This window comes from Mixophyes fleayi, chromosome 1 (genome assembly GCF_038048845.1).
Source record: "Mixophyes fleayi isolate aMixFle1 chromosome 1, aMixFle1.hap1, whole genome shotgun sequence".
Classification (NCBI taxonomy): domain Eukaryota; kingdom Metazoa; phylum Chordata; class Amphibia; order Anura; family Limnodynastidae; genus Mixophyes; species Mixophyes fleayi.
Genome location: NC_134402.1, coordinates 260,388,166 through 260,399,947, shown reverse-complemented (window position 1 = coordinate 260,399,947; position 11,782 = coordinate 260,388,166). Strand labels below are relative to the sequence as shown.

Sequence of the window (11,782 nt, the reverse complement as noted above, 5' to 3'; positions counted from 1 at the left end):
TACATGCCTCCCGACTGTCCGGATTTTGGCGGGACAACTCGATTTGCAGACCACAAAAGGGGTGGGGGTTAGCACGAAAGTAGATGAAGATTTATGGGAATGTGCCATTTGTGGGCGCAGTTTGGGTGGTCCAAGGGCAGGGCTTATTTTGTCTCTCTTTTGGGATTCTAAATGTTGGAAGTTATGGGTAAGAATCAAATGCACAACATTGCCATGGCCCCCACCAAAAATTAAAATGTCTAATTGTTAGAAAAATAATATGACGGTGTGTTTATAAAACAAATTGTATTGACTATATATGGAGTCCTGGTCGTCTAACAAAAAGCATGCCATCTAATCTTTAAATATGTTGATTGTTCAAATTACACACATTGGGCTTGAGTCAGTAAAGAAAGTAAAGCATAAAAAATCAGTACCTTTGCACCTAGGCAAAACCATGCTGCATGGAAGAGGGAGTTAAATTTAAAACGTGGGGATAGATTTATAGTTGGGGTAGGGCATGCCCTAGATGAACTTTAAGTTTCAGTGTAATAATAAAACCATCAACTATTTGTGTGCTACATGAAAAAAACCAGTCAGTATTTAACTTACGTGCAAAATAATAAACTAATTTGCACCCCTTACATTGTAACATGGTTTGCCCATACTCGCCTACTCTCCCGGGAAGCTCCCGAATTTCAGGGAGTCTCCTGGCAGAGTAGGTAAACCTCCTGGATTTGCCGGCATTGAATGGTGGAGGCGGGGCTTAATCATGTCAATAAGCCCCACCCCCTCTACTCAGTGCAGTGAATTTCTGCATTTTATAGTGGCCCCATCATACCCACTGTCACTTAACTTCTTCCCCGGGATGTCCTGGGGAAGAAGTTTTGAAATTTGGCATGTATGGGTTTGCCCCGGAAAACTTTTACTCCTTTTTTTGCCTTACTTTCCTTAATGACTCAGGACCATTGTTTGTGAACAAGTGACAAGTGTCTGTGCATTACAGTCTGCACATATTCCCAAACTGACAACATTTTTGCCAGCTTTTCAAGGTTATAAAGTTCACGGGACCATGTCTCTGAAGTCTGTTGAAGAATCTTCTCTCATGATTTGATTCTCAAGCCATTTCATGTTGTTCAAAGTGTCTCCCCTCCTCCACATAGCAACATTAGCTATTTTGCATGTGTTTGTAAAACCCCACACCCAACTCAGGTTTCAAAGCTGTTATCTGAAACTGACCATACAAAGACAAAAGAGGGTGTTGGGACACTGAAAGGGACATTTGCTTTTAACTGTTCGACACAGGCACTTCTCAGCTAGCTAACACTGGAAATAGACTACAGAAACAAGGGCACACAAGGATATAAGTATATTTACAAGTATTTCTTACTATCTGCAGTGTATTACTGCTTTAGTGTGAATGCTACTGCTACACTGAACTATACATTTATATCTGATTTATAACACTTCTGTCCTGAACTCTATATTGCTAACTACTGCTATAGTGAACTACACATTTATATCTGAATTTAAAGCGGCAATGGCAGGACCCAACGCTTAATCCTAACCCTATGATTAAATTGTGTAGTTGCCGGGTCCTGCCATTGCCGCTTTAAATTTAGAAGTCTCCATGTCGCTCTGTTTTCTGACGTCAAAGTGAAGTGCCGGCATGCAGTCTCACCGCAATTTCTACCAGTCTGAATAGCAGTTTGTTCGGAAAATGTCCTTTGTCCTATTTGAATGTAAGTCTGAATTTAAATCATGTTGCTTTTATACTAATCGGATTTTTTCTGTCTATATACTCGTTGTCTGTATCAGAAGCGTTGGAATAACGAGTACCACTGACTGAACTATCCTGAATTATATACACTGTACTGCTATAATTCACTGTTACTAATAGATATCTATTATAACTAATTTCTGGAATACTACAGAGGGAAAGAGAATAAAGATATATGTATAGAGTAAGTATAGGGCAAAGGAAAACATCAGAGATAGTGTATTAAATTAATAGTGGTAAATACAGGATTAATTAGGGATTAGGTAAAAGCTGGAATGAGATCTCTTACTACAGAGCCGTCTGCTGTTTGGTGTCGAGTGAAACTTGTTGTGTTTTCTCTCCATTCATCATCATAATCAATTTATTTATATAGTGCCACTAATTCCGCAGCGCTGTACAGAGAACTCACTCACATCAGTCCCTGCCCCATTGGAGTTTACAATCTAAATCCCCTAACATACACACACACACCGAGAGAGACTAAGGGCAATTTAATAGCAGCCAATTAACCTACCAGTATGTTTTTGTTCTCTCTAACATATGGAACTACTATTTCACATATTATATTGCATATATATTGTATTGTGTATGTGTGTGTGTGTGTGTGTGTGTGTGTGTGTGTGTGTGTGTGTGTGTGTATATATATATATATATAATCGTAAGTGAGCACCTTAGTTATCCATTTTGGGTCCCGGAATGGGGTTCGGAGTACCTTACTTATCCATTACGGCTGCCAGAATGGGTCTGCCAGTACATTGCCCATCCATTCCAGCAGCTGGAATAGAGGTCTGAGTACTTTAGCCATTAATTCCAGGTGCCGGAATGGATGTATCAATATCTTAGCCAATTTATTTCGGCTGCCAAATTTGGGCTCTAAGTATCTTAGACAACTATTGGAAATGCCGAAATGGGTCTCTGAGTACATTATTCATGCATTCAGGCTGCCGGAGTGGGGCTCTGAGTACATTATTTATCCATTCCAGCTGCCAAAATGGGGCTCTGAGTACCCTAACAATCCATTCCGGGTGCCGGAATGGGTCTGCCAGTACCTTAGCCATCTACTCTGGGTGCCAGATTAGGTCTGCAAGTACCTTATCCATCCATTCTGGGCGCCAGAATGGGTCTGCCAGTACCATAGCCATCCATTCCAGCTGCTGGAATGAAGCTCCGAGGACCTTAACCATCCATTCCAGTTGATTGAATGGAGGTCTGAGTACCTTAGTCATTCATTCTGTGTGCTGGAATGGGGCTCTGAGTACATTAATCATCCATTCCGGCACCGGGAATGGATGATTAATATAAATAAAACCTTATTCCGGAATGGATGGCAAAGGTACTCAGAGCCCCTTTCCAGCACACGGATTGAATGGTTAGGGTACTCAGAGCCCCATTATGGATGCCAGAATGGATGAATAATGTACTGAGAGCCCCATTCCGGCACCTGGAATGAACGGTTAAGGTACTCTGAGCCCCATTCTGGCAGCTGGAATGGATGGCTAAGAAATGGAAACATCCATTCCGGCACCTGTAATGAATAGCTAAGATATAGAGACATCCATTACGAGAGCCAGAATGGATGGCTAAGGTACTCACACAATCATTCCGAGAGCCGTAATGGATGGTTAACATACTCTGAGCATCATTCTGGCAGCCGGAATGGATGGCTAAGTTATAAAGTTTTGATATTTATGCAATATATGAAGCAATATAAAATGTGTAATAGTTGTGTCAAAGATAGGAGATTTTACATAATATATATATATATATATATATATATATATATATATATATATATATATATACTACACACAGTGCAGTGAACATATCTGTGTAGCAGAACAGAAAGCACTATACAGGAGGAGAACACTCAGCAAACTTTACTCAAGACACCAAGAAGCAGAGGGCGCTGCAGGGAGGCAAATAATTCCGGCAGTTCCGGTTTTCACCCACACTGGATTAATTATGGGTGGGGTGAAATGAAGAGGCAGTCTGATGCACTGACAGGTTGAAAATAGACACTTGAAACAGCTCCCATGTAGGAACATCCTGGCATCTATAATGAGGTCAGTTTCAAGTTTCCCACTGTCATTCGGGCTGTTAAGGTGGTAATTTAAGGAAGCCCTGGCTGTACAATGTTGTAAGCTTTGTGAAGAGCAATGTACAGCCAGAGGCTCCTTAAATTAGTAGTGAATGTCAGTGGGGAACTTGAAACTGACATCATTGCAGCTGTTTTAACTGTCTGTGTAATCATGTCTGCCTCTTCAAAGTCGGTGTTGTCAGTATAGTTATACTGACTACCACCCTTAATTACAATATATGTTCTGAACAAAGTTTTAGCTTTGGTATTGTTATCCTGTACTACTTATATTAAAGGATATTATAATAAATAAATGTATAAACTGTAAGTGCAAAGTTTTCAGTGTATATATGTACATACCTAAGTTTAACAATAAAATCATACTTGCCAACTCTCCCTGAATGTCAGAGACACTCCCTGAAATAGGGGTGATCTCCCTCACTCCCTGAAGAGTCTGGCATTCTCCCTGATGCTGAGCAATTACAAGACATGTCTGGCTTCACCATCTGTGGCATGATGACACAGTTCAGAAATTGTGTCCTATGTCCATGTATTGATGCCTATGGAGGTGGCCATTTTCATGGAGACCAAGATTTAATCAAAGACTGACAGGTAAGACAACATGACTTCAGTAATGGAGACAGAAATGTAAAAGACACTTCAGTCTCTAGAGATTCATTAGCTGCTTTTCTTTAAAACTTGGTTGCCTACTCTCCCGCTATGTCCAGAAGACTCCCACATTTCTGGGAGACCTACCGGGAGAGCAGAGCAACCTCCCGGTTCTCACCCCGCAATATATAAGTGGCGGGGGGGCTTGATGACGCAAATATAGCGTCATCTTAGCCCTGCTCCCTGCTGTAATTAGCCAAAATTGTGATAATCGTTTAGGGGGCAGGGCCAAAATGATGCGATTTGTCAAGCCCTGCCCCCCGCAGCCCACCTCCCCCGGGATCTCCCTGAAGCCAATGAGGAAAAGTTGGCAAGTAAGAGTAAAATAATTAAAATTAATACTTATGCATGTGGTGAGTATTAGTTTATTTATAACGGGCATATGTATAGATTGTGAAATATCACCAAGATACAGTAGGTATTGGAGGAGTAATTCTGTAAGGCTTTAGTGTTATTTAGCCTGGTGAAAGGACTGAATAAGGTGATGTTATTTAAGGAATAGTACATAAAAGTGTGAATATATAACGAGCATATCTAGGAACAGAATAGGAAGATAGCGTGCGCAGTTAAGGCATAAATATATGTTCTTTTACAAAGTTAAAAGTAATTTACTACAACAAGACATAAGAAGATATCTGCAACTTTGTGCTATCTTTCAGACACTCTGTCATAGTGTAAATAATCGCAACTCACTTCAATTCCTTTAAAAAGTGTTTGCGACAGTAGTCAAATCGCCATTTAATACTATTGAATAAGCTTGCTAATTCTTGTGGTAAATCTGGTTTTCCTGATTGTTTTACAGAGCACGGATATTGCTGTCTTCTACTTTCTGGTACCTGCTTGTCATCTTGGAAAATTATTGCAATTTATTCAGACACGGATTGTAATATTCTACAAATTATGGCTGCAGAATCTGTATCCCTAGTTCCATCTCAGAAGGGTGGATCTCTTTTGAACATTGATGGTTTTCTGTTCAGCAAGAACAAACGACGTGGAGAAAGGTGCTATTGGCGTTGTAACGAGATGAAAACTGGCAGTTGTAGATCATGGGCCATCACTGTTGAATTTGCTCATAGTCGGGAAGTAATTGCTCACACCGAACATAACCACCCAGCGAGAGCAGAAAGAACTGATGTTGCCAGAGCAAGAGAGAACATCAGGGAACGGGCCCGGAATACGATGGAAACCCCGGCACAGATCATCCAACATGTCACAGCTGAAATGCCATCAACCAGCACAGTTTATATGCCAAATAGTGCGGCTCTTAGGCAGTCGGTAAAGAGGGTGAGACTTGCTGATATGCCCGCACAGCCCACGTCCATCGATGAGGTAAATGTTCCCGAAAATTTAAAAGAAATTGATGGGGAGCAATTTCTGGGAAAGGACTGCACTTTTGACTCAGAACGCATTTTACTCTTTGCTACTCGTGATAATTTGCAAAAACTTCAGGAAGCCTCATATTGGGTCATGGATGGCATCTTCAAGACCTGCCCAACATTATTTCATCAGATATACACCATTCATGCTATGGTGGGTACAGATGAAGACACCAGACGTTTTGTGCCCCTGGTTTATGGATTACTTTCGAGTAAAAGCCAGGAGTGTTATGAAAACTTTTTAGAAGAGCTCCAGAAGTATGCCATGGAATTTGACATCAAGCTGGCACCGAAATATATCCTGACAGATTTTCAGATTGCTGCAATCAATGCCACCAAGCGGAAATTTGGAAACTGCAGGCATAAATGTTGCTTGTTTCATTTGGGTCAGAGCATTTACAGAGCCATCCAGGCAGCAGGATTATCTCAACTATATGGCCTGGACACTGGTTTTGCACTCCTGATGAGGCATTTGCAAGCCCTGGCATTTCTGCCAGCAAATGAAATCCCAGCTGCTTTTGAAGAACTTAAAAGACATTTGCCAGACAAAGCAGAAGCAGTGGTGAAATATTTTGAGGAAAACTTTGTTCTGGGAAAATGTTGCGAAAGAACCCGGAGACAATCTAAAAGAACAGCACCGTTGTTTCCCCCAAGCATTTGGTCGGTGCATGAAAATAACAGTTTGGGCATTCCAAGGACAAGTAATAAATTGGAAGGTTGGCACCGGAGGTGGAATAGTATATTTGGCGAGAAGAATTTGGGTGTCTACAACCTGATCACCTACTTCATCCAAGAACAGAACACCACAAAAGCCCAAATAGAGAAGGTGACTGCAAACACTAGAAGGACACCACCAAGGAGGGAGCAGAAAGCAAGAGAAACTGCTTTACAAACGTGCATCAGCCAAAGAGAGACTGTGGACCTGATGGCCTTTTTAAAAGGGATAGCGTACCACTTATAAATTTGTTGTACCTGACAGTCATTGTCAACGAATGACCACAAAATTCACTGTGAGTGTGTACTAATCAAAACTGTCCACATATTGCCTATGCTATGCATTGTTAAAACACTTGCTTAAACAAAGTAATGTGTTGTCTGAATGCAAATGGTTGTGTCAAGCTTTCTTCCCTCGAATTGCCAGTAAGTTTGCCTATTGAACAATGTCTGACCAAGGGAAATTTGATCACAGCACTACGAAAATGGGACAGCAAAGTGATGTTTTTTTGTTGTACCATTGTGTTTGTCCTGTAAGATAGCCTGTGCTGAGGTGTTCTTCTACTTAGATATCGAATAAAGTCTGGGTGCTATTTGAAGGGGAAGGAAGCTCTCAAGGAATTAGGTATATGTTCTGGAAGGGAGATATTTAGTGCAACTGATTTTGAATAATTTATTTTGAAGTTTGACAGGTGTCCAAACTTCTTAAATTTGGACATCAGATTTGAAAGGGTAATTATTGGATTTGTGATAAGTTCAAGCAAATCATCAGCATCAAGTGCTAATTTGATCTCCCTGTCACCTATTTTTATACCTTTTATATCTGTATTCTGAATAAAGATGCTCAGGCTTGGTTCTCCGAGAAACGAGCCCACCCAAACATCACAGATCTGAGCCGGCTCAGCTCGGTGCTTTCGCGCTCCCTCTGAAGTGAAAGCGAGGCAAAAGGTCATCGTTGCATCATCGGATCTTGCGAGTTTTGGATTCTATAAGTATCTCCCTCCACGGCGATCCAGCGCCATTTCACAAAGAGACACAGAAGGGGTAGCACGGTTCTTGGCAGTCTCTAGTGCAGTTGGGCAGTGTCATTTCTAAAACAGAAAGAGGAGGGGGTGGCAGTTTTTTTTAAAAAGTCTCCAGTGGCATTCTACTGAGTTATAGCTCACACAGAAAGGAGAGGTCTATTGCTGCATTGCTAATTGTCATTGCTGAAATAGAAATAATAGTGCTGTCAGTGTTCTTCAAAATCAGCAATCACATTGTGCTGTGTTAAGCAACTTACACACAAACAGGAGAGGCCGATTGCTCCATTGCTCTTTGCTCTTTCTCATTGCTGAAATAGAAATAATAGGCCTGTCAGTGTTCTTCAAAATCTGCAGTCATATTGTACTGTGCCATAGCTCACCCAGTAATAGGAGAAGTGGCAGTGTTTAGTGCTGAAACAGAAATTCAAATATTAGGGCTGGCAGTGTTTTTAAAAGTCTCCAGTGACATTCTACTGTGCCATAGCTCCTTGTCACTCTCCAGTCTCCAGTCACATTGTTCGTGTCACTCAGGGGAAAAAAAATTTAAGTAAAAAGCTTGTACCTTTTTAAAGAAAGAAACACCACTCTAATAAAGGTGAAAGTTTACTGTAGAGAAACATAAAATTGCCAACATGCCATTCTACCCAAAATATTAACAAGCACTGCCCAAAAATCATGACAGCTCTGTCGTAAAATGTACTAGAAGTTCCACGAGGAGGGCCTTTACTGGCATTTAGATCAAAGTACAGAGACTTCTGTAATGATGGATTCCAGCTAGGATTAATTTGTATTGAGTGATGATGATGTACACACTGATGAGGGTGAGGATGATGAGGATGATGACAATGTAGATTCCAGGTGCTGGGAACTAGCTGAGAGAAGGAAGCTAGCTGATGCTTGAATGCTTATTAATATTTGGGTAAAATTACATGTTGGCAATTTTATGCGTTTCTACAGTAAAGTTTCATCTTTATTAAAGATGTGTTTTTTTCTTTAAAAAGGTAAAAGCTTTTTTTTTACATTTTTGTTTTTAATATTTATGTTACAGAGACTGTAATGGTGGTTTCCTGCAGGGTTGAATTAATATTGTTTTAGGATGAAGTTTTTTTTCAAGCATCCTTTCTATTGCTTCAATTGGGTCAGCGCTTGTCGCCATGTATTAGCTGTAGAAGTACCACAGTTATCCAAGGAATGGGTGGAGCGATCAAATGAACCATAACTGATTTCATGAGCCATTCTCAGTTTCACTGTAGCGGCCGTGTGCTCTCAAGGACAATTCCATCTTGCACCACTTTTCCTTTCTGCCACTGCTGTGTGGCAATGTTTCCTAGATGTGCTATAAACTGCCGTGTGTTTGTGTCGTTGCTCTGTCGCATAGCATCCAGCCAGGTAGCTGCAGTCTTTGTCCGAAAGTGTATGACAATAATATTGTGACCTGTGAGGTGGTCAAAATTGACTGCAAATGGCTGGAAATTAGTGTTATTGAGGATAATGTAAGAACAAAAATAAGAGCAAAATTATGTGATTTTAGCTATTTTTCTAAAAAATACAGATCGAAAACCAAAACACACGGGGGCAGTTTTGCCAAAACTAAAACATAAAATTAATCCAGATCCAAAACCAAAACACGGGGGTCAGTGAACATCTCTAATTCTGATGTATCACCTTAGCTAGAGCCTCCATTGCAGAGAATAAAAATTAATGGTGAGAGAGGGCAACCTTGTGCCATTTGAGATTGAGATCAGGTCTGAGGATTAATGGACCAGTGTTCCATTAATCCTAATTTTCGCACTAGGAGATTTATATAAAGAAAGAATTTTTGTGCATACAAAGAGGGTCCATACCCAAGTGCTCCAGAACTCTTCTCATAAAACACTAATTTATTCTACTGAACGCTTTCTCAGCATCTGTAGAAAGGAGAAGAGCCTGGGTTTTCGAAATCATACTATTAAGTCTCTAAGATCAAAAACAGACAATTGTGTTTGTGATTAAAATCTACTCATGTATTATGTTAGAAAACTACAACAGATACAAATGCACACATCTGAACTTGATTGTGATTGAATATGTGATTAATGAGTTCTCTAGTAATCACACTTTTATATATAAATGGAAAGTTTGTCTGTTAGATTTGTTTGCTGCTATGCTCTGACTATGCTCTAACTAAGGCTAATTATCACAAACTACAAGGCCTTCGCTGTAAGATGTATGCCTCACCTGTCAATTTTTCTGCCACCAACCAATTATGTGTTAATAATATCTCTGATTCACTATTTGAAAATTCACGTCCCAGGTCAAGTCTAGCTGTAAGTGGTGTTGATGTTTTTTAAAGACACTGAATTGACAATGTGTAGAAACTGAAATGTCTTACATTATCTGACTGTATGTAAGTGTGAAACAGAGACACCATTTTGTAAACAGCTAATGTGTCAAATTTATGCAACATACCATCTGACCAAGCTCCACCGCTTGCAGCTGGAGCACAGCGGATGTGCTGCCAGGGAGGAGGTCCAGGAGGAAGCCACAGATGAGGAGGCTGTTAAAGAATGTAAGTAAGAGTTAACTATGTCTTTATTAATTTGGAATTGGGGAACCAGCATCAAAGTGTAGTCCTCAGAAATCTTGGATTTCTCTTTTCTATCATTGGGGGACACTGCAAGACACTGGGGTATAGTAGGTGGGACTAGGAGTTTAGGAATTTAGACTTGTTTTATCCATACACTCCTCCCTTACTGTGCCCTTACTCTCCTGTAGATACCTCAGTTTTTTTAAGTACATAGAAGATAGGTCACGTAGGTATAGGTTCCTGCTTATATTTGTGTTAGTTTTAGGTTTACAAGTTTTATTTCAATTTCTCTTTTAGGTGAAGCACAGGGATTGATCCTAAGAGCCAAAAGGGTGAATAGCCTGTCGGCTCTATTCACTGTGGGTCCTTGCGAAGGTAAGCAGCAGGCTCAGATAGGCAGGATCAGATTACCTTGCACCTCTTTGCCGGCAGTCCTCCACTAGAAATGAGCAGATGGAGAAATATTTTGTTGGTGTGCTATTGGGGATTTAGGTGCCCCATATAGGAAAACGGTCGGTTTATTACACCACACTCAATTATAAGGGGAGCCCCATGAAGTTGTTGTACCAGGGCCCTGAATTCCTCTTGGCAGCCCTGGCTGCAGCTACCTCTCCTCCCCACGCTATGGACATGCCAGCATGTCCACCCTCCCCTAGATTATGAGCAGCGGGGGGACAGATTAACGATCGCACTCCTCAGGAGGCGATTTGTTTACTGCACTACTGCACACGCAACCTGGGCATTCATTCATAGAGTGCTTGCAATGCAAGCGACTGCCATACTAAGGCATCAGCAGTTTACGGAGGCAGCCCTCTTTAGGGAGGTTCTGTAGGAAGGACGGCCCTCCACTTCCTATCTACTGCCATCTGTGGACTCTGGGACACAGAGATGATTGTGCTACAGGCTGTTCCTGTGCTCTGCCTCTCCTCAACTGGTATTGTTGTATCGTATTTATAATTATGCTCAATAGAAACGAATGTCATACCTTTAAAGCTTTTACACAATCAGGACTATTGTTTTCCAGTGTCTTAGGATTGGTGTATATTCAAAGATTTACTTAGTATAGAGACTTGGTAAGAATTTTTTGTACTGTGGGCCGACTAGTTCTCAGAATTATCAAAAAAAATATATATATATATATTTTTTTTAATATTTTAATTAATCTGTTAAACATTTTAGAAAAAGATGTCTGAGAAGGGGAGGTCCAAAAATAAGAGACCCTCTGGTATGTTTGCACTGTATTATACATGTGCCAAATGTAATGCCAAATGATCTCTTGGACAGCCTAACCAGGACGCTCTTTGCACGGCTTGCGAAGCTGAAATCCAGGAGCGACATGGTCCAACTCGGGGCAGCAGCCATGGAGGAACTGCTCTGGGCTAACAACAGCCATGGCAGAACTCACCAGGTTGATGTTACGGTCCTCAGAGTACGTGAGGTTCCTGTATCTCCCACTTCTACACACTATCTAGCTGTCACAGGCACATCCTCTCAGTCCGATTCAGTTCAGGGAGAGGAACGCCTGCTTACAGTACCACACATGGCCAAAAGGATTATTTCTGATGCGACCCAGGATCACGATCATGATTCAGAGCA

At 41.0% G+C, this 11,782-nt stretch overlaps 1 protein-coding gene across 1 annotated transcript; it reads left to right on the top strand.

Moving 5' to 3' along the window:
• Positions 1 to 1,643: 1,643 nt before the first annotated feature.
• Positions 1,644 to 8,103, top strand: FLYWCH1 (FLYWCH-type zinc finger 1). Its single transcript, XM_075210103.1, has 2 exons — positions 1,644 to 1,721; positions 5,308 to 8,103. Exon 2 carries the CDS (start codon positions 5,406 to 5,408, stop codon positions 6,840 to 6,842), a length of 1,437 nt encoding a protein of 478 aa, XP_075066204.1. The 5' UTR covers positions 1,644 to 1,721; positions 5,308 to 5,405; the 3' UTR covers positions 6,843 to 8,103.
• Positions 8,104 to 11,782: the final 3,679 nt, after the last annotated feature.